This window comes from Peromyscus eremicus, chromosome 15, assembly GCF_949786415.1.
Source record: "Peromyscus eremicus chromosome 15, PerEre_H2_v1, whole genome shotgun sequence".
Taxonomy (NCBI): domain Eukaryota; kingdom Metazoa; phylum Chordata; class Mammalia; order Rodentia; family Cricetidae; genus Peromyscus; species Peromyscus eremicus.
In genome coordinates this window covers 85,454,192-85,478,484 of record NC_081431.1, presented here as the reverse complement: position 1 = coordinate 85,478,484, position 24,293 = coordinate 85,454,192, and the positions used below count along the sequence as shown (strand labels likewise).

At 37.0% G+C, this 24,293-nt stretch overlaps 1 protein-coding gene across 5 annotated transcripts in view; it reads right to left on the bottom strand.

The window, feature by feature from the left end:
* The window catches only part of Relch (RAB11 binding and LisH domain, coiled-coil and HEAT repeat containing), a 95,405-nt gene that overhangs the window by 48,759 nt on the left and 22,353 nt on the right, over positions 1-24,293 (bottom strand). For all 5 annotated transcript variants that reach the window (XM_059280085.1, XM_059280084.1, XM_059280082.1 and 2 more), the window contains exons 3-11: positions 19,670-19,741; positions 19,505-19,560; positions 19,296-19,409; positions 14,871-15,074; positions 14,675-14,766; positions 13,731-14,024; positions 11,466-11,541; positions 10,202-10,297; positions 292-404 (exon numbers count right to left, since the gene is read on the bottom strand). In XM_059280085.1, coding sequence (XP_059136068.1) covers positions 292-404; positions 10,202-10,297; positions 11,466-11,541; positions 13,731-14,024; positions 14,675-14,766; positions 14,871-15,074; positions 19,296-19,409; positions 19,505-19,560; positions 19,670-19,741 — 1,117 coding nt within the window. The remainder of the gene's footprint in view (positions 1-291; positions 405-10,201; positions 10,298-11,465; positions 11,542-13,730; positions 14,025-14,674; positions 14,767-14,870; positions 15,075-19,295; positions 19,410-19,504; positions 19,561-19,669; positions 19,742-24,293) is intronic.

Here is a 24,293-nt window from a genome sequence, read left to right as displayed (position 1 = left end):
TTTTTGCTTCAAGAACTTACTTATTTCCACAGGTTTAGTTTCTCATAGTGTTTTCCCTATCATGTGTCTATTTGTTGGTGCAAACTGCATGTTCTTTAAAAGAGGAGGTAAACAGAAGGAAAGCAAGCTCGATGACAACACTATTGAAGTCACACACACGATGGAGAATTCCAGCACACCGAAATCCATACCGGGAAGGAAAAAAGGCCTGTAGATTAAATCACCAAATATGATGCTCATTAAGAAAAGTGAGTACATCAGCATTGCATTTGTTTATCCCTGTCCACCCACCTTTGCTCATCATCTGGCCTCTTGATCAAGTTGAAGAGTATGTGGAGGAGCTGGTCTCTTTCTTTAGGTTCAGGGTGTAGGCATGCTGTACACAATATGAGGGGGATCAACTCCTAAAGAAATAGGAGGGTGGAGAAATTCAAAATAAAAATACATTGTGTATAACCTATTTTTTCTTCCAGAATACCCTTAAAACGAACTTAAGCCTCAACAAACAGAAGAATATCATTATAAATATGCATGTATTGGTTATACAGAAGGATAAACCAGTGTAATAAAAGTTACTTAAGATTCAACTAACCTTTTCTTATCTAGTATTAGCCAAGGATCCACTAGGTTTTTATACTAAATAACATCTCATCATTTGACAAACTGATAATAACTTTTATTTGCAAAGTGTTTTAAATTTCTTGCAAAAGTTCACTATATTTTTAAAGCATCTAAAGTTAAAGAAAAGAGAAACCAACAAAAACGAAACTTTTCCCTGAAACCGAGCATGCATCTCAATGATAACGTACTTACTTAGCTTGTATGTGTAAGGCCTTGACCTCCAACCAACACTACATATACCACCTCCCAACAACAACAAAATCCCAAGTCAAAAACAAACACAGGTAAACAAAAATCAAAATAAATAAAACCACAAAAATCTTTCCCCAAACAAAATAGCAAAAATTCCTTTACACACACACACACACACACACACACACACACACACACAAACACACACACACACAATATGCTTCTCTCAGGATGAACTATAACCTACTAATTTTGTACCCTTCATATTTAATCCAGTATCTAGTAAAAAAGACCATTTCTGGGCTATATGTGCAAATCAGAGGGTATTACTACTGACTACAATTAGAAATATTTGATATTAAACTGAAAATTTAAACTATATTTCATCACACATTAAACATGCAGAAGTAACAAACATTTTTTAAGGAAAGTAACTGTCAAGTTTCTTTTTCATAGAAATGTATGAAATTAAAGCTGTTCCACATTTTCATTAAGACAATATTCTGAACCTTGAATATATTATAATTTCCATTTGAGTGGACTTTCAAATCTAGTAGTAAAAAGAAATTTTTGGAGAGAAATGCTTCAAACTATAAACATCTTTCCCATCTACTTAAGTATCTGTCCCAAAGTATAAATAAGCAAATTAAAACTAAGAACATGTGGTGGTGGGTGGTGGTGGTGGCGGTGGCGGCACACGCCTTTAATCCCAGCACTGGGAGGCAGAGGCAGGTGGATCTCTGTGAGCTTGAGGCCAGCCTGGGGCTACAGAGTCAGTTTCAGGAAAGGCACAAAGCTACACAGAGAAACCCTGTTTCGAAAAACCAAAAAAACAAAGCAAAACAAAACAAAAAACTAAGACCATGTCACATGTGAACAGAACTAAGGCATGATTATCATCCACAGCTTAGAGCCTAAGAAAACACTGCTAACATTAACCCTGTAAGAGAAGCATGTTTAAAGTGCGCAGTTGCTTCCTTAGTAGTACATGACATAATTTTTAGAGTTGGGATTGGATCTGAAAAGCATGACTAAATTCTTTTTTTCAAGGTTTTTATATTTCATATGAAATTTTTAATTACTTAATATAAATTTTAAATTTGAAGTTGTAAATCTAAACAAGAGGAACTCTAAACAAATGTGAGATGTAAAAAGTCTGAAGTACTTATTCTGTTATTTCAATCATCCTATCTGGATGCCTATATGGATTTTAGACTAAACATCAACTGAAAAAATGACAGAAATCAGGAAAAATAGTTCTACACCAAGAATGCAAGACAGAATATTCAAGTCCTGTATGACCTCACTGGATGCTTGGTGGTTTGAATAGGTATGACACCCACAGACTTGTGTGTGAATGCTTGCCCTATAATGAGTAGCACTCGTGGTGTTGTTGGAGAAAATGTGTTACTGTGGAGGTGTGCCTTGAGGTTTTTATATGCTCAAGCTACACCCAGTGTGTCCCAGCCTCCTGCTGGACATGTCTGTCTGCATACTATCATGTTTCTCACCATGATGATAATGGACTAAACCTCTGAAACTGTAAGCCAGCCCTAATTAAATATTTTCCTTTACAAAAGTTGCCATGTAAAAATGGCCACCTTACCAAAAGCAATCTACAGATTCAACACAATTTCCATTAAAATCCCAACACAATTCTTTAGAGATCTTAGAACAATACTCAACTTCATATGGAAAAACAAATAAACAAACAAACAAACCCAGGAGAGCTAAAACAATTCTGTGTAATAAAAGAAGTTCTGGAGGTATCACCATCCCTGATCTCAAGCTCTACAACAGAGCTAAGGTAATAAAAACAGCATGGTTTTGGCATAAAAACAGGCAGTGGATTAATGGAATCGAATCAAAGACCTATTAGTAAATCCCCAAACCTATGGACATCTGATTTTTGACAAAGAAGCCAAAATTATACAATGAAAAAAAGAAAGCATCTTCAACAAATGGTGCTGGCATAACTGGATGTTGGCATATGGAAGAATGTAAACAATCCATATCTATCACCCTATATAAAAGTCAGGTCAAAGTGGTTCAAAGACCTCAACATAAATTCAGATACACTGAACCTGACAGAAAAGAATGTGGGAAATAATCTCAAATGCATTGGCACAGGAGACCATTTCCTGAATAGAACACCAATAGCACAGATACTAAGATGGACAATTAATAAGTGATACCTCATGAAACTGAAAAGCTTCTGTAAGGCAAAGGACACCATCAAAGGCAGCCTACAGAATGGGAAAATATCTTCACCATCCCCACATCTGACAGAGGGCTAATCTCCAAAATTATACAGAACTCAAGAAACTAGACATCAAAAACCCAAATAATACAATTAAAAAATGGGGTACAAATAGCCAAACAAACGGAAACACATGAAATATGAACCAATGGCTGAGGGGTCACCAACTGGATCAGGCCCTCTGAGTGGGTGAGACAGTTGATTGGCCTGATCTGTTTGGGAGGCATCCAGGCAGTGGCACCGGGTCCTGTGCTCACTGCATGAGTCGGCTCTTTGAAACCTGGGGCCTATGCAGGGTCCCTTGGCTCGGCCTGGGAGGAGGGGACTGGACCTACCTGGACTGAGTCCACCAGGTTGATCTCAGTCTGTGGGGAAGGCTTTGCCCTGGAGGAGATTGGAATGGGGGGCGGGCTAGGGGGAAGGTGAGGGGGAGGGGAGGGGGGAGAACAAGGGAATCTGTGGCTGATATGTAGAACTGAATTGTATTGCAAAATAAAAATTAAAAAAAAAAATGGGGTACAGATCTAAACAGAATTCTCAATAGAAGAATCTCAATGGCTGAGACAACAGTGCCCCAGGAGCTATGAGTCCCTGCCTTGGCTTACTTCTCCGTACTAAGCAAAGGCAAACATTTCTTTCTGCTTCCTCAAGTTAGAAATTTAAATTAATGTAGAATTGACAAGCGTTTTTTAAACATACATTTTTAAATGTATTCACAGAGGAAACACTGATCTCATGAGATCAAAGTTGGCTTTAAAAAGTATCTCAACATAGTAGCCATTACCAAAGAATCCAAACTGGAACATGAGAAGTAAAGCAACTGTTTGGGTCCCTTTAGTCTAACAATTAAGATACTGGAATTTCGAAGAAAAAACCCCTACTTTTTGTTTTCTAAAATGAGAGCTGTTAATAGTTTCTATTGTTATCTTATTTAATTTCTTGCTGGTAAAATTTGCAGTATATGGGACTGTCACTAATTTTTGGTTGATGCTCCATACCAAGGTAACCGGGTACATCTTGATACATTAATGGCTGTGACCTGTGAAACTCAGCAGGGAAAGTCTGCCAGATAGCTTCTTCCTCACAGTGCTGATAGAGATAATGATAAAAACATTAAGAGTGGTCTGTTCACAGAAACGGCACAGATTGACACTAGAATTTGACCTGTTAAGTTGGGTTGGCTACACACAATCCAAATTCTGTTAATTATTCACCTCTAAGTTTTTGAAGCACTAACATATCCACACCTTGGAGATTAGTGTTCACCATTTTATTCATTACACATCCATTCACAAACTGGATCAACATTCTCTTTTGGCATCATCCCTCTAATTCAAGAACTCTAACCCTTTAAAAACTTTCATTGTAATTCTGACTGCTATATCTAAGTTAAATTTCTCTAAGCAGACAAAGTGACACTTAGAAAAATATCTTTGGGGCTGGAAAGATGGCTCAGAGGATAAGAGCACTGACTGCTCTTCCAGAGGTCCTGAGTTCAATTCCCAGCAACCACATGGTGGCTCACAACCATCTGTAATGAGATCTGGTGCCCTCTTCTGGCCTGCAGTCATACATGCTGTATACATAATAAATAAATAAATCTTTTAAAAAAAATTCTTTGTCAATTTTAAATTGAATGTATCAAAAGTAACACAGTAATGCATAAGATGTCATTTCTAGAGATTTAAGGATTTGATTTTTTACACAAAAGTAAAGTCAAAACCACCATGGTTAAGAAAATATCTATAGTAATTATAACTCTAGTAATTTCCCCCTCATGTAGGAAAAGTTGTATCCATGTTTTTCAGTCCTCCCCGCTTTTTCATTTCATATGCATGCACGTGGTGGGTGTGTGTGACCCAAAGCTGATGTATGGCATCGTCCTCAACTGATCTTCTACCTTATTCTTTGGGGTAGTCTCTCAGTCAAACCCACAGTTTGAAAATATAGTTAGTTTTGCTAGCCAGCTTGCTTCAGGGATCCTGTTGTCGTCACACATCTCTGCCTTCCAAGGCTTGAATTATAGCTGAGCTGCCAGCCCAGCCAATATTTATGTGGGTACTGGGGATCCAAACTCTGATCTTCCTGCTTTCTTATCCACTGAGCCATCTCCTCAGCTCCCTAATCTCTTCCTCCCCTACTGTGTGTGTGTGTGTGTGTGTGTGTGTGTGTGTGCGCGTGTGTGTGTGTGTGCGCGCGCGCGTGCGACTTGCAACAGCACAAGTGTGGAAGCCAGAGGACAACCTCTGGTGTTGGTCATTACCCATGAGACAGGGTCCCACTTACTCACTGTTGTGTGGCAGCCATCAGTTTCTGGGGATTTTCCTGTCTCCACTTCCTATCTCCTCACAGGAGTGCTGAGATTACAGTCACATGTACTACTGCATCTAGCTTTATTACCCACCCCACTCCCTCGAGATGGTTTCTCTGTGTAGCTTTGACTGTCCTCGAACTCAGAGATCCACCTGCTTCTGCCTCCTGAGTGCTGGGATTAAAGGTGTGCGCCATGGCTGCTGGCTCTGCATCTGACTTTTAAGTTAGTTCTCAGCATCCTAAATCAGGTTGTCAGGCTTACAAGGGAAATCACTTTACTCACTGAGACATCTCTTCAGTCCTACGTTATGTGTCCATACGTTAAAGTATCAAAAAATCTTAAGTATTTTTTAAAGATAACTTTTTTTTTTTTAACTTATGTGCATGTATCTGTATGAGCATATGTTGGGGATGTGTGTGTAGAGGTCTGAAAGTGGTTTCCTTGCAGCTGGAGTTTTAGATGGCTTTGAATTACCTCATGTGGGTGCCAAGAACTGAACTCAGGGTCTCTGGAAGAGCAGCAAGTGCTCTTAACTGTTTAGCCATTGCTCTATGCACAATTTTAAATTTTTAAAAAAGAAAACATAAACCAAAAGAAACCTCAGAATAACAGATCAGTGTGCATTTGTGCTAGAGGAGAGGGAATAAGCACAAAAGGACCAAAAAGTAAATGTCCTATTCAAAGTTTATTCCTAATCCTATACAGAGTATTTAAACCACAGGAATAAAGGAAGGCTACCCAAGTTTCCAAAACTATCCATGTAGATTTTGTAGTTGTGCTTACAGAAAACACCACAGAACTCACAAACTATTAATAATGAAAACAAATTCACTTTAAGTTACAATGTATTATAAATAAACACACAAATATTTCTCATATTTCTATACATTAGCAATGATCTAAAAAGAAAATTGATTAAAAACTCTCATTTGTAATACCAACTAAAAGAATAAATACTGAGGATAAATGTAATCAAGAAGTTAAAGCACTGATGAAGAAATGAAAGCCATGGGGGTGGTGGTGGTGCACACTTTTAATCCCAGCACTTGGGAGGCAGAGCCAGGCGGATCTCTCTGTGAGCTGGAGGCCAGCCTAGTCTACAGAGCGAGTTCCAGAACAGGCTCCAAAGCTACACAGAGAAACCCTGTCTCAAAACAAACAAACAAACAAACAAACAAAGAAATGAAAGCCACAACACAGGCTGGTTGTGGTGGCACATGCCTTTAATCTCAGCTCTTGGGAGGCAGAGGCAGGTGGTGTAGGTGCAAGTTTCTGTCCCACCAGTAACTCCCAAATACCCAGCCGCTGCTTCCCAAATAACTGACTCAGAGGCTTAATATTACTTATAATTGCTTGGCTGGTAACTCAGGCTTATTATTAACTAGCTCTTATACTTTAATTAACCCATAATTCTTATCTATGTTTAGCCACATGGCTCAGTACCTTTTCTCAGTACAACACTCTCATCTTGCTTCCTCTGCATCCGGCTGGCTACTCCTGACTCGTCCTTCCTCTTCCCAGAATTCTCCTACTCTGGTTGCCCCACCTATAGGCTACTGGCCAATCAGTGTTTTATTAAACCAATTTGAGTGAGAAATCTTGACAGTGTACAAGAGCATTATCCCACAGCATTGTGGACCTCTCTGAGTGCAAGGCCAGGGCCCTCTACTAAGTTTCAGAACAGTTAAGGCTACACATCAAAAACCAGGTCTTGAACCCCCCACCACCAACAATGCCAGGGGGGAAAAAAAAAGACACGACACACCCATGCAGGGAAGACAATGATAATGTTGGTAGGATGGCAATGCTCCCTAAGTCATGAACAGATCAAATTCCCATGGCCTGTTTTTGCAGAAAATGAAATTGAGCATTAAATATAAGTGCAAGGGTCCAATATAACCAAGTAATATTAAACAGGTAAAATGGAAGACTCAGGTGTCCCAATTATTTAAACTTACTAAAAACCAATAAAAAGGCATGAGAGTGGCTTACGGATAATAATAGGATATACAGACCAATGGAATAGAATTGAGATTCTCAGACCCAAGCAATCTCTAGTAGCTGATTGTCAACAGAAGTGACAAGGGCCTTTAATGGGCAAAACTTTTTCTCTTGAGCATATGTCAGCTCAATAATCAATATAAGAGCTAACTATAAAATGATTGCAAGTCGTATGTGATAAGGGTTTCATATCCAGAATATATGAAGATCTCTATTCTTACAGCTAAAACATATGGAGACAGTCCAATTAAAAATGGTAAAGGATTTGGAAAAGTACATTAGAAGTTAGTAAAATTATATGTGGGATGGGGGAAAAGGGTTTGTGCTATATATCTTTTTCTATTTAAAAAAAAGTTAATCCATGTTAATGTATTGCTTCAAAGCACATGAGGGGCTAGGGCCCAACCCCAAGACTTGGGCCATAATGGCAGTTTCCGGCCCCTTGAGATGGGAGAGTGGCCAGGATCCGCCCTATAGGGGGGAAAAAAAAAAGCCCAAGATCAGACTACAAAATCCCTCCAATCCTGGACAGCTCCAGCTCCAAGGAACCCTATACAAAGTCTGCTGACTGCTCAGTTCTCTGCTGCTGCTTGCCCAAGCAGAGGCAGTTACCCTCTTGTGTCTCTCCCAATAAATTTCTTCTGTGAGGTGTGCATTCATGGTATTTCTTGGCTCTTGAATGCCAGGATATCTTTCCCTTCAGAGATGTAACACTTGCACTGGATAAGCCTTTCCCCTCAGAACTGTAACACACTTACTAAAAGTCTTAAGCTCTGTTTCTATGTGTTATGTAATCAACTAGGATATTATTATGATCATCAGTTGAGTAAATTTTTCAGCTCTGCTTATGCTGAAAAAAGCTCATAAAACTTGAGAAATAAGAAAAGCCTCGCTGGGTGGTGGTGGCGCACACCTTTAGTCCCAGCACTTGGGAGGCAGAGGCAGGTGGATCTCTGTGACTTCGAGATCAGCCAGCCTGGTCTCCAGAGTGAGTTCCAGGACAACCAAGACTACAGAGGAACCCTGTCTCGAAAAACCAAAAAAAGAAAAAGAAAAAGAAAAAAAAGCCTCAGATACCAATCCTTTAATTACAAGAGCTCTTTAGAAATACAGACTTAAACAGGTGAAATATTAAAAATAAATTAAATATCGGATATAATAAGAAAAGTTTTACTTCTTTTTTCCCCTCTAGACATTGAACCTAAAGCCTCATGGGTGTCAAGCACATGCTCTAAGGTTTCGTTCTTTTATACCTAGGGAATTGCTTTAAGCCAAGCTAATATACACTTTATTATTAACTAATCTGATTTTTAGATAATACAACTTTAATCAATTAGAACAAGATAAAAATAAGTAAATAGAGAAAAGGATCAGTTCTACATGAACCTACAAGAACATTCAATAATTTTCAAACATAAAAAATTTAAAATCAGCCAAAAAAGTATACATGTATACACACACACACACACACACACACACACACACACACACACACACACACGATATCTGGTTATTGATGATGCAAAACTATAAATACTTCCATGCAGTACAATCAGATTTTAGTTACAGTGTTTTAATGCTAATAAGGAAAAAAAGGCAAAACTGATTTATGAAAGTCAGGTTTGGTAACACTTAAAGATTATGTTGAGGAAGGACAATAAGTGGGATGCAAACAATAATAATTCATAACACAAATATTACAAGCCGAGAAAGGAAAAGCTCAAACACCATCCTGCCAGGCAGAACTGCAAAACAATCTGAAATTGGACACTGATCCTTCAAGATCTAGAAAACTTCCACACATATAACCATTTTAAATTAGATACAAATAAAGCCATCAGCAAGAATAGTTTCTGAACTTTTTAAAAATTAAAAACATCTAAAGGAATGAAAACTTTTAAGTCATTTTTTAAATTAAGAATACTTATAGGAATAAAATCTTTCAAAGCTCTACATATCCTTTCTTGAGGATCAGTACAAATTTCTTTTGCTTACATAGATAACTAAGGTCAGCTTTAAATGGGTTTTGCCAATGCATTATGTACCCATCATACTGTAGGTCCCATGAATATGAGTAAAATCAGTGATAAACACTAACACAATAATGGTAAAACTGTATTATAATCATTTATTGGCTAAATATATATATGTAACAATAATTTATAACTATAAAGATAACTTCCTAATGTGTTCCTGGCTCATGGTCTAGGTCACATGTATTAAAATTTACTTGCACGTTTATCTAGGATATTTAAAGCATCTGCCAAGAATGCAAATACAAAACTTAAGAAGGAACCTTAAAAGGTTATTATAGTTATTATTACAACTATCCTATCATTATAAGTTATTGTCAAACAAGCATAATAAAACTAACATTTATAACAAGCAATTACAAATGTATTTGGGGAAAATGTTACATTATTATTTATTCGTCTGCTAATTTCAATGAGTGTCAACTTCTGTAGACATATCAAAGACATCATCAAAAGAACAGAAAAAAAATCAATTAGTGTTTTGGTTATGTGAAGATGACAGCATTCATGACACATAAATGGACCTACAGTAATAGCACTGCAGAAGCTAATAATAATGCTTTAAGCAAAATTGGAAATTATGAATACCATGCAGTTTTACTGAACTCACCTGACAGAGGTGTAAAACCATTCTCTAGGAGCAGAGACGCATGCACAAAAGTAAGAATATGATTGCAAGTAACAGACTTAACAAAATAAAAATATAACACTAAACTTCAAAATGACAAAATGGATCACATGATGAGACTACTGGGATGAAAATACTTTTATGTGTCTTACCTCTCTTTTTGCCAACAGCACATTAGGAACAATGTGTGGCAGGCAGCGTCCCAGCATTAACATAACACTTTTTTCACTGTCTGCAATCCTTGACACCTAGAAAACCAAACAGTTAAATGATTGTGGATAATCTGTGCATAAAGGTGGGTAAATGTTTACACTCTGGATCTTGTCTCCTTTGATGTAAACACAAGCTCCAGCATTATAACCCATACTAATAATAACAACACTGCCTCAGACAATGTCATTTCTGTGGGGCAGTCATGCAGTAAATATGCTAGTAAAGGGCTAGAGTTGGAGCTGGGCGGTGGTGGCGCACGCCTTTAATCCCAGCACTCGGGAGGCAGAGCCAGGTGGATCTCCGTGAGATCGAGGCCAGCCTGGGCTACAGAGTGAGTTCCAGGAAAGGCGCAAAGCTACACAGAGAAACCCTGTCTCAAAAAAAAAAAAAAAAAAAAAAAGGGCTAGAGTTGGGTATGAGGGATAAATGATTTATTTAATGTTTATGATGTTGGGGCTAACACTAAGCAAGCCCTTCTCTACTAAGCTACACACCTAGCGCTAAGAAGGACCACACAAAGTTACTTCTCCTAGCAGCTGGAATGCAGCACAGTAGGAGAACTACGGTGGGTCAACAAGGAACCGAACATTACAAATTAGCTCATAGAGAGGATTTATGATTTTTGAATGTGTTCCAACACACAAAAGATGGTATCTGAAACGACAAGTGTCAGTCATCTAGATTCAGTGGATCCTGTACATTGATGTATCTAAATGTCACAGTGTGTATACACATGTACAATTCTACATGCCAGGAAAAACAAATTTTTACTTAAAAGACAAAACGTCAATTAAAAAAAAGTATGGGTGAGGCATGGGAGGCCTACTATGCTGGGAAGAAGGGGTAGCCTAGAAACAGGGCCTCCTCAATGGTTACTGTTTTGTTTGCCTTTTCCTTAAAAAGATCCCTAAGAAGCTGCAACCATGCCAGGGCAACAGCTTGTATAATGAACTGCATCAGAAAAGGCCCGAGAAAGCTGAACTGACTTTATAATGACGTTTGCCAGACAGCAATTGAACCAATAACCAACTGCCTTCCTTATCGCTTAAAATTTTAGGTATCATTTCTTAAAGAATTACTTTTAAATAAAAGATTTTCAACTGAAATGCAATCTTAGCATAAACATTTTGCATGAAACCCTATAAAAAACAAACACCCCTACAACAGTAGAGATGTTTTATGGAAGCTGTGATATAAACTCACCTCTGATCCTAAACGACTATCTGCAGACATTCGACAAAAAGAGAGTAGTGCTTGGTGAAAAGCAGGTGACAATTTCCTGCAAGAAAATAGTGCAAAAAAGGAGATAGGATCCAAGAATTAGCACTGCTATCTCAGGAGGAAATAAGCTGCAGATCTGCATATGGAAACCACATCCCTACACTAATCCTACCTCACAAATGTTGCCCAGATTCTCTGCCACCAGACTTGATGGATATAAAAGAAGAACACTGTACATTGCAAGTAGTCTGAGGCCATATAAATGAATGAATGGCCCTTATGTGTTAGTGGATCAAACACTAAGTGGTACAGTGATCAATAATTATAGAAAATAGTTCCACAATCTAAAATGAGTACTATCTCCACCCTTCATTTTCTATGTCTTCAGAAAGGCTGACACAGATTGAACAAGAAACAAAGCTGGAAAGTCACTACAGTTGTGCCGATATACAATGATTCAGCTTTAACCTATATAAAGACTATAAGGGAAGGGAAAGCTCCTGACATAATTTAAGAGAGAAACATTGGAGGAACAATAGGAATTATTAATTTACTTTTATGTTTAATAAGAAAGGTCAAGCCTATCTTTATTTCTAAAAACATTGTATCTATGTAACTCATGAAGTTGACTATGAGCTGCTTGTGTGCTCCATCTACAAAGACAAGGCCAATACCAAAAACTCACCAAAGACAAGCTTAGTAGGCACCAAGCTGTACTCAATAATTTCCATGATTGCAGACTTAGAGAGATGTGTCAAGACTTGGACCCTTCGCTCTCTTAGGCACTGCTCACTCTCTCTGAATGGATGGGGCCACAATCTATTTGCTTGTTCAAACTAGAAACCACAAACCAGTCTTTCTCTTACCCTCACTGGATTCATTCCTTCCTCTTTATTTCCTATCTAACAAACTGTCCAGCTTTTAGGTATCTTGTAAATCTATTTCTTCCACTTTCATTCCTAATGTCCTTTACCCACTCAGCCTTTGATTTCTTTACCTAGTTAACTCTCAGCCTTCAAATCTTCAATGAAACCTTTCTGTTTGATAACTAGGTTGGTGCTTTGGTTATGTGTTCCCAAAGCAAGATCCATTCTCTTATTTTTCATATTTTAATTGCTCTCTCTCATACCATAACGTTTGTTCACGAAAGGATTACAGTGTGTCTCACTCATCAATGTATTCTTAGTAGCATTGCCTGGCACACAGGTATTGAGTGAATATACCAGCACCTACCTTAAGAGTATAAAAGAGCTATACAGATGCTCATATGGGAGGACTTCACAAGTGCTCCTACTACTGAGCAACACAATATACATTTCCATGATTTTATCTCATCTACATTAAAACAAATATACCTCAAGGACTGTACACCTTAGTCTAATTCTGTGAGCTCCATATACACAAAGGTAACAATTATATCTAACAAGTACAGGTTATGATTCAGAATGGAAATCTTCTTACACAAATAAATCCAGTATTTCTCAGTAATAATGAGGACCTGTAAGACTAAAGAAAATTAGCCATGCTTGAAAAATTTTATCCTAATGTTGGGTATATGGTGCTTGTTTCTAACAAGAAGAATATTGTAGCCAAAAGTGCACTATATGATTAAATGAGTTAGTATACACTAAGCACATATGCATGAAATAAAAAAAAATAACAGTCCTTTTTCAAAAGTATTTTTTTAAGTTACAACTGAAAACATTTAAAATTTATACTTTGTTTTCACTACTAGATAGCTTTATCACAAAGGACAGGAATCATGGTTTACTGATTTTTTTCACTTCCTAAGTTCAAATACTGCAATCCAGCAAAAATTAGATGAATTAAGAGAATATTAATGACATCCTTTAGTAAAGAAAGAAGACACAGAAAAAGGACTGGAAACAAAACTATTTTGTGTTGCTTTGTCACAGCACAAGCAACTAGTCTGAGCTTGATAAAAGAAGAAAGGTAAGAGGCATGGAGGGGAAGGCCAAGAGCATATAGTTCTTTATTATTTATTATATTATTTATTAGAGGTTATTTGTGGCCTTATGCACTTAGTGAAGACAGAACTTGTCAATTTATGGTTTTCTTTTCTTTGACATAATTTAATAATTATTTGTCCCATTTTGTGACATGTATTCTGCTATGTGCTAAGTCATGTCAAATGGAAGAATTTGTAACTCTGCAAAATATTCAAATATGAAGTAAAATTCTTCTAGCCCTACAAGCAGAAACAATGAAAGACACATTCACACTAACCTATTGGGTTGATCGAAATGGACCATGGTTTTACTCGGTATAGAAGAAGGTAGCATTTCTTCTCTTTCCTTCCTGGGGAAAGAACCTGCGGAATTCTCTTTAGGAATAGAGGAATCAGCTCCACCTGGTGTTTCAAGATGGCCATTCTTGTTTTTTTCTTGGTCTGAACTATTTACAATTGGGCTCCGTCTACTGTCTTCAGAATCTTTTTGGGAAGACTGAATTAAGGAAGGCTGAACAGAATCACCAACTGCTGGGGTGGTAAAATGTTCAGTTTTAAGGATGTCCATCTCACTGAAGAAAGAAAATTCCCAGAGAACAATTTCAATTTTGAAAGGTTTGACAACAGTATCCACTCCCAGAAAAGGGGTTAACAGAAGTAGAACATATTAAAAGGCAATTACTTGATTAGTGACTAAGCTCTTCTATGTAACCGTCATTGGTGCTTCATAGTCCTAAAAGCATAGTTGCAAACTGTCAACCAGGAGAAGAAACAACAGCCCTAAAGCCTGCTCTTGAGAAATCTCCATTTGAAATACAGAGACCATCCCATCAAACCCAACTTAGTATTATAAGAAATAAATGAAACAATGAATGGTTAAGTAAGAAGGTCACTAATGTGGAATAGTTTTGTCGAGACTGACAAGACTCAGTTGAAGTTAAAGTATCTAACTTCTTAAGTATATGACATAAACTATAAGATCTCAACATCAATCTAGTTTACTGGTAACGGAAGACATTTCATTATTTTAAATACAGAAAATAATTAAGAGGCTTTAATAACAACAACATGAAAACATTATGTCTTACTATTGAAACCCTGTTTCACACACGTATATATGTACACACACACACACACACACACACACACACACACACACACACACACCTGCCAATGTCAATACAAATTTTAGGACTTTTAGAAATAACAACAAAGTACTAACCTTTCAAGCCTTCTGATTTGCTCCATCAATGACCATTTTTCATTATTTAATAAACTAATTTTATCTTCTAATTTCTGTACTAGCAAGGAGTTCTGAAAATCAAAGCAGGAAAAAAAATCAGAAGCTCAAGATCTCACAGAAACATTTTTACATAAACAATTTTTGTGGACATGAGTATTTAATTGGTATTTCTCACCTCTATAGCCTGGGGAGTGTCAAGGGTTGGAGGGATGTTGCTTAAAATCGGTGTAAGAGCCTCTAATTCATCTTCATCTACTCCACTGGCCACATCCACAAGATCTTTCCCAGTCACTTGATGATTTCCAAAATCTCGGTAAAGTTGTAACAAGTCTGGGGGTTTGGGAATGTTTAATCCTACATCATCCCATAATTCAAAATCCTAATAGAAAACAAAAAGCATTAAAAAAAAAACCTTGAGGAGCTTGTGTGACAGCTTAGTGGGTAAAGGCACCTGCTCTCTAATCTGATGACTTGATTTTAATTCCTGGCATCCACACGGTGGAGTCTGTAGAAAACCAGCTGTAGAAAGTTGTTCCCTGATCTTCCCATATACCAGCGCGCGCGTACACACACACACACACACACACACACACACACACACACACACACACTATAAATGTAACAAAAAAAACCCCTTTAAGATAATTTTTTCTTGTGTTTTCAGTCAAATATTGCTACTCTGGATAAACAAAGATAATATTCTATTATAACGTCTAAATGTGTTGGGCATGATGGTGCACACCTTTAATCCCAGCACCAAGGAAGCAGAGGCACATGGATCTCTGTGAGTTGAGGCCAGCCTGTATACTGAGTTCCAGGTTGGCCAGGGATACACAGTGAGACCATGCCTCAAAAATAAAAGAAAATACAAGTGTATATTCTAGGTACTCTTTCATTATGCAATTATTATTCTTACAATTTTGTTTTCTGTTAAAATGTGTTAGATGGTAAGATGTATTTTGCATGAAGTCCTGAGTGTGAGCACTAGCACTGGAGCATGAAATGTCTAAATGCTTAGGTCATCAACATACAAGTAACAAGTAAACTGACTGATGGAAGGTCATCCCACATTACATGTAATCAACATACTCTCTAATGAATTAATAGCCAGCTTAACCTGCCGATCTGCTTCAGCTGCTTAAATCTAACTTGAATTAGTAAAAATGCTTCCGGCAATTTAAAGAATTCAAATAGCTACCTGTAAATTTGTTGTTTCTGAAACATTCCCTTTAATTCAGAATAATTCAATTTCATAAAAACAACAGAAAGGTGCAGCATCTTGAGTACTCTATGGCAAAGATTTTTGGATGGGATGTATGAAATTACATAGTAATAAATCACAGACATATTCTTTCTTACCATCCTGTCTTGCCCTAAAATAAAAGACTTTTGTACTAAGTTGTTACCTTATTATAATTTGTTTATGAGATTCTCTGAAAATCCTTAGAATACTCATGTTAATCGTCTAAACATGGCACTTTAATCCTTTGATGGCTTAATTGTAACTAAAAATTAAGTATGAAGTTGATATGAGCACTGAAATTGGGGGTTTGGAGAAAATCAGACCTAAATTCAACATTCCTAGTCTCTGCTTATTGTCATCAGTTTATTTAAGTTAAAAGGGCTACCTATAGAGCCCCCAACTGGACCAGGCCCTCTGGATAAGTGAGACACTTGATTAGCTTGAACTGTTTGGGAGGCACCCAGGCAGTGGGACAGGGACCTGTCTTTAGTGCCTGAGCTGGCTGTTTGGAACCTGGGGCTTATGCAGGGACACTTCATTCTGCCTGGGAGGAGTGGACTGGATCTGCCTGGATTGAATCTACCAGGTTGAGCTGAATCCCCAGGGGAGTCTTTGCCCTGGAGGAGATGGGAATGGGGGGTGGGCTGGGGGGAAGGTGGGGGGGCAGGAGAAGGGAGGACAGGGGAATCTGTGCTGATATGGAAAATTAAATTAAATTATAAAATAAAAAAAATTAAAAAAAAATCATTTCCCTGCAGAGAGCAAGAACTTAAAAAAAAGGGCTACCTATAAAATGGGTATAATATTCATTACTTCTTAGGACTTTTGTAAGAATTAGCTAAATATTTTTAAAGGCTCCATGGTGCTAGCTTCTAAGAAATAAATCAACTTTAGCTTATATAAATAATAAATGAATATTAAACACATCACTTTATTGCAATCTGCCTAACTCAGGCCCAGCCTATTGAGTCTTCAGTCATGGCCATCCTAAGTGTGTGACATCTCAATGTACTGAATGTGCATCTTTGAAGGAAAAGGAGCTGAGTATCTTTCACAAGCTCTTTTCTATTTAGATATCTTTTACGGTAAAGCATGCATATAATTCTTTTGCTTGTGTCTTAAAAAATTCTGTTTATTTCTTATTAAAGAGTTTAGAAAGTTCTAACAAATACTTTGTGGACTTTTGAATATTTTCACTCAGTCTATGGTTTGTCTTTTCACTCAACAGTTGTTTAAAAAAAGAATTGTTTTTACTTTTATTTATGTTTACATGTCTGCGCTAGGGTATGCTACATGTGTGTTGGGAGTTGGATTTAGAGGTAGGTTCTTTGGAAGAACAAGAAGCTCTTAACTACTGAGCTACCCCTCCAGCCTCAAGAATGGCTTTAAGAATACTTTATTATTATTATTGTGTGTGTCCATAATGAGTGTGTCTGGGCATGCATGCCATGGCTCAAGTTTGGAGGTCAAAGAGTTGGTTCTCTTCTTCCTTTTTACATGTGTTCTGGGGATCAAACTCAGGTGGGGCAGATACTTCGATCTGCTAAGCAAACTCACCAGCAAAAAGTGACTTTAAAAAAAAAATCTCACGGTAGTACCTTTGAAGAATGATTTTGGTGGCATATCTAAGAAATCTTATCTATCTCTCAAAATTGTAATGATTTACTCCTTTTACATTTACCTGTGTAAGTCTTACAGGTTCATATTAAAATCTATGATACATTTTGAATCAAATTTCATGTATGGTACGGAATATGGTTTTAATCCCACTTATGAGGTGCATGGACACCACGTTTTTTTACTATCATTTGTAAAAAGACTGCCCTCCCAGTATGGGATTAACTTTGCACTTGTGAGTAATCAATAGACCCTGTGCATGTCTCCCTCTGGCTTATACTAGAATAGGTTCCTTGGTCTACTTGTCTACATAACAGCATGATACGTCTTGATTATCTTATCTTTTAAGGCTAGAAGGCCAGCGATTCAAGTCCCCTTTGTTCTTTATCAAAGTTGCTTTGGCTACACTAGTTCCTTGCCACTTCCATTTTAATTAATGACAAATCTTAACTGATGAAGGAATGCAGATCTTCCACATCCTAAGCTATTTCCTTGTCAATGATTGACGAAGCACTACTGATATCTGATAGTTTGACTCTTAACTGAGTAGGAGCAATTGTTTGTATTGAAAAGTCGGAACTGACAAGTCTAGACTTAAAGAGACCATCATACTCTGACCTGTCCTCTCTGTTGTTTATTCTTCTTTCCCCTTCCTTTTCACTTTCCAACATTTCTCACACTTTAAATAGTTACTATTTGCTGTTAAGCCAATGATTTAAAAAAAAAACCACGATTCACTTAAATTATACTCATAGAAATCATGTTTGGTAAACATTTAATGTCTTTTACATAGTATAAGCTCTGTAAAGCTACCATGTGATAACTAAATATTTATAATCATAAGGCACATATTGCATCAAATTTAATGACAGACTTCATATGTGAATGACATCAGTGTAGAATTATAGCACTATGTAAGTATATTTTATAATGCTGAATTTCACTGTGGTGAAATCACTTAGTGATTGCTAATATTCTCAGAAAGTGTCCTATTAAGCGATACACAATGAACTGTATTGCATTTAAGTCTTGCCAAACATGTGATGATAACTGGTGAAGTAAATAAACTGCTATGTCCTTTAGAGAACTTCTATTTCTATAAAAATATCCACAGGAGATTTTATGAAGCAAAGGAATAATCTTCATTTAAAAGAACTGCCTCTGAGGGAAGGGTACAGTTTCAGAGGTAGGGAGTCTGCTGAGTACCACAAAGTAAATGAATGAACGAAGATAAAAACAGCAGCCTTCTGCTTCCTTCATAATAAAATCTCAGGCATTTACTTCTGAAAGATCCTATTCAGAGAACCAATTACACACATGTACACATACATCACATATGTTGTCATTCAAAACATTTTCTAACAGTGCTATTGAACATCTGAATTATAGTGCTACTCAAGAAACTTTTATAGTCAAACTCAATTTCTAAGTCTTCATTGATCTATAGGACCAAGCAATGTCCAGTTTTAAAAGGCATACTTTATGAATGCACACAACTATGGAGGGGCCATACAATAACTATCAGGCTGGAAAAAGCTACCTGGAAAGAAAGACAAGTCTTTATTTTGAAAGCTTACAAAATAGAAAAGGTCTGTGAGCAAACGAAATACTAAACTGAGTAGTACCTGCTTTGCTTTTAGAAAGTACCCAGGTGAATCTTACTGTAGGCATAACTGCAAAAAAATCAAGCTAAGAGACAAAGTAAATTAAAAGCAGACATCACCCCAAATGTAACTTTACCTGATCATCATTTTCATCTGAAAAGGTTATTGATGTAAGCTTGTAGTTATTCTTCAACAAAAACTCATTGACTAGGAAGTTGAGAGCTCTCTTTTCAAGAGGTTTGATTGGCTCCTGGAAGCAAAATAAAAGACAGTTGGAAAAATACAAGCTTTGCTCCTTGACACTTGGGCTATATGGAAGATAGATAACTGGTGTCATTCACCCACCTGAATTTCAGGACTTGATTTGTAATTTTTTCGTTCCTGTAAAGGAACTTCATGTTCTGGTGAGATAAAATAAAATAATGATTTACTATTTTACACATAAAAATAGTCCAGCTACTTCTACATTGTAAAAGTGGGAAAAGGCTCAAAAAGTTTTATGTACACCACCTGCAGCCTTTGTTAGGTTGGCTCGGAGGGCCTGAATGGTCTCCTTGGCTTTCCGTAGTTCAAACTCCAGGACTGGACAGGGATTTGGATTAAACATACACAGGCATCCAACCAAGAAAAGGGAAACAAAAATAAAAAAATAAAAAGCAAAGATGGGTATGAAAAAAAACACAATTTGTATTGAGAACAAAAAGCATGCAATCTTTATGAAACTTGTGAACGCATGCAGCAGAGTTGATTTGCAAGCAAACTGGTGATCATTTTCCATAGTTTTAGCAGAAGTAGGGGTGTATGTTCTAGCTGTCTGACAAGGAATAGAGCTATTAAAAATACAATCTGTGGCCTACTTTTATTTAGGTAGTCAAATTTAATAATCTGGGTACTTCTTGTTTTAGTCAATCTTGGTAAGAAAATATAATGAAATGTTTTTGGTTAACATAATTTGGGGGGAGGGCAGGTAAAAATTACATGAAAAATAAGCAAATATCCCTATAAAAATCAAAACAAAACAAAACCACCAGAGTTTTAAGTTACTTTGAAATGTACTGTTTAGAATGCTGTGACTGTAGAAACATTAATAGCTAGACCTCTTGTTAAGTTGAGAGGTACAGTTTCAATGTGCAACAAGTGTTGTATACTTATACATTTTCCTACAAGGAAGCGTGTTTCCTAGAAACAAGCAGATAAGTCAAAGACACATATAAAAAAAGGCCTAATGGGCCGGGTGGTAGCGGCGCACGCCTTAGCACCCAGGAGCCAGAGGCAAGCGGATCTCTGTGAGTTCAAGGCCAGCCTGATCTACAAAGCAGGTTCCAGGACAGCCAGGGCTATTACACATAGAAACCCTGTCTAGAAAAATCAAAAAAAAGGCCTAAATGTTTTAGTTCAATTCCCATTTAACATCAAAGAATAGAAATGATTTAATCCCAATGCAAATGATCATATACACACCAATCACCTCTAAAATAGTTGTGTATAATTATCTAAGGATACTAAATAAAATTAGGAAGAATTTAAAAGGTTTACTAAGTCTTCAAATATATTATTTTCTGTTAAGAGGGATTAATAAAATTCAAACATTTCTCCTGCTATGATACAGTTTATAAGATAACATGGATGCTAAGAACACCTCTTATTAAACTTTGGACACTATTTATCTCGAGCAAGACTGAATTGCATGTGTCTTAACTGTGAAGTTTTCTTTAATTTATAGATATTGTGCTTAAGAAATAGTAAGCTTTATTGGAGGGAAAAGATTACTTTTGTTAATTAAAACTCTGGGAAAATTAATTGATCTTTGTCACAAGTGGTAATCACTGTCTTGAATAAAAACTAGAGAAATGCAACTTTGCCCTGATTGACTGGTCGAAAAAAAGATGAAATGGCATCAGATATAAGAAAGCTATAAAAATATATGGAAAAATTAGGATTCACTCAGTTTGCATGTGTTCAATAAAAACTTAAGATGTAGTTGAGTCACAGCTATGACAGCCATTTATTTTGATGCACAGAGTTTAACTGCAGCAGCCACGAAAGCACTAGGAGGGGCCCGAGTCACTACGTGCTGTTGGTAGTCAGCAAAGCTGATCTGCAAGCACTTCTGTGCAGCAAAGCGAAGACATTGCCCTAAACTGCAATTTCTTGACACTCCTTAAGAGTTATGCTAAAGTAAGATTACTTACATCAGAATACTTAGGTAGAAATTTGTTCACTTAAAAATTTTTCATATTTCAATGAAATTTTGAAAAAGAGCACCTAACTAGACTGTGCATAAGGTAAAAGTATACGTTATACGTATTATATTTTCAATAGCATTTAAAATTGTCCAAAATATACTACAGAACAATTGCAGATCAGAAATGCCCTACACCAGAATGATAGAAAAGTGGGGGGAGGAAAGGAAAAAAAAAGGGGGAAACTGGTTAAAACACAAAATGGGAAATATTCAAATTAAACTGGTGACCAGGAACAAAACAAAAGAATGATTAGGCACAGAAAGCCAGAAAAACCCATGTCAGACGGCAAGAATTTATATTTTACAAACATCTACATACATATTGCCAAATGTCATTAGAAGATACTAATGCTTTGAAAAGACAGCCTTCCAAAATGAATTCACTCTGCTGCATGTTTCTTAGTATACAACACAGGTTCTAAAGGACAGAGTTTTATGCTTGAAGCTGTAGCACATCTCTATAAAAGTAGAATATAATCAAGCAAACACAGATTTAGGAGAGTTTTACAAGATTTTCTTCTGAAAATTGATTCTCTGGCAATTTCATACATGTATACAAAATCTTTGATTTTTACCCTTATTATTCTTTTAATCTCCTTTCCACTGCTAAGATTCTTAATGCCACACAACATTTATACATATATGAATCTGTCTCCTGAAACGCTGGATTGAAGTGCAAACCGAGTTACCCTGTAAGGAGACATGCTCAGGTACAAATTGTAAGCAGGTCTTAAAATTAGAATTCCTCCTAAAAGTGTATGAGGTATGTTTGTTTATATAAAATGCTGTAAGAGCCAACAACCGATCTGCTTATTCTACTTGCCCAACCTAAACTAAGGTGATCTTAGTGAGATTAAATGTAATAACTACAAACATGCATGCATACTAACACTGCACTACAATTTTACTGAGACATTTAAGTCAGTAAAGCAACTTTAAATTACCACAGGTCCTAAATCAGTATTGTTTTCCAAATTAGTTCACGTTGACAAGAGACTGGAAATATATATATATATATATATATATATATATATATATATATATATATATATATATATATATATATATATATATTTGGTTTTCCGAGACAGGGTTTCTCTGTGTAGCTTTGCGCCTTTCCTGGGACTCACTTGGTAGCCCAGGCTGGCCTTGAACTCACAGACATCCGCCTGCCTCTGCCTCTCGAGTGCTGGAATTAAAGGCGTGCGCCACCACCGCCCAGCCGGAAATATATTTTTTAAATTTTATTTTTCACAACACATAAGTATCTTTTCCATTCTCACTCTAGTTTTCATTGTTCAAGAGCTCAAACCAACAGGTCTGAATCAGGACTTTTCCTTCTCTTAGAAGATTTGCAATTGTCTTCTTTCAGGTGAGTTTTCTGGATTTCTTTTCTCCCTTAATGTAACATTACCAGAAATAACACTTCTCAACTCTCAATACTTTAGTATCCTATGAGTGGTTCTAGGAGATTAAGAACATAAATCCATTTGTTTTTTGTTTCGTGTTTTTTCAAGACAGGGTTTCTCTGTGTAGCCCTGGCTGTCCTGGAACTCATTTTGTAGACCAGGCTGGCCTTGAACTCATAGATATCATCCTGCCTCTGTCTCCTATGTGCTGGGATTAAAGGTGTGTGCCACCACACCCTGCTAAAAATCCGTTTTCTTTCTTTCTTTCTTTCTTTCTTTCTTTCTTTCTTTCTTTCTTTCCTTCCTTCCTTCCTTCCTTCCTTCCTTCCTTCCTTCCTTCCTTCCTTCCTTCCTTCCTTCCTTCTTTCCTTCTTTTTGTTTGTTTTTTCGAGACAGGGTTTGTCCATATAGTTTTGGTTTCTGTCCTGGATCTCTGTAAGCCAGGCTGGCCTTGAACTCACAGAGATCTGCCTGGCTCTGCCTCCTGAGTGCTGGGATTAAAGGCGTGCGCCACCACTGCCTGGCTAAAATCCGTTTTAAAAATAATGAAAATCTAGTATTATCACCACCCTACTGGGTTTACAGAATTCCCTGTCTATTTTGGGCTTAAAAAACAAATTGTACTATAAATATGACTTAGTGATAAGTATATCAGAGCAAAATTCAAACTCTAAAATTTATAGGCACTTCTCTTTCTATAATCCTCTAAGAGGGTGGAAAAGCAGCCCTTTCCCCCAAACCTTTAAAAGAAGGAAAAAGCCTTCCCATCATTGTTCTTTCTGTTCAGGTTCCTCCATCACTTGTCTTAAAGTTGGTTTCTCTCATCATCACCCTCCCTGTGGCCCATTCTCATGTTACCTAACCACTCAGGGCAAGCATTTCTGTGGCTTTCTTTGATGATCACAATCTTGGAACCCTTCCCCCAGACACAATCTTACTTCCTTATTTCCGAGATAGGTCCACTTGGATGTTTCCTAAGGTTTGCATTTGGTTCTAACTGAATTTCATTTTCTTCTCATACCTGGTCTGCCCTGAGTGTCTCTCCCCATTAATGGTACTTCCATCCACAGAGTTGGTTTCGAAGTCAACTAAGGAAAGCTTGGAGATTACTCATCATTTACATGTGGTTTTCATCTTCCCACCAATTAATGTCCAAATCATACTGATTCTAATCCTTTAGTAACCAGCAATTCATCTCAACCATCTCTGTAATTGCTCAAATGTCAAACTTTTGTGACATTATGTATTAGTATATATACTAATATTAAGATACTCAAATATCAAAGACAAAAACATTCTGCAGAAAACCTCATCTTTCTAAACTTACCTATCCATGAGCTCCACCCCTACCTTTTGTTTGTGAAACTTATCACTGTCATGAAATACACCTTTGGAAATCTAAATCCACAAAAATTTAATGACCACTGCCTTTATTTTTAACTTAGTCACCCACCACAATAATTTTTCCCATTTCAGATCC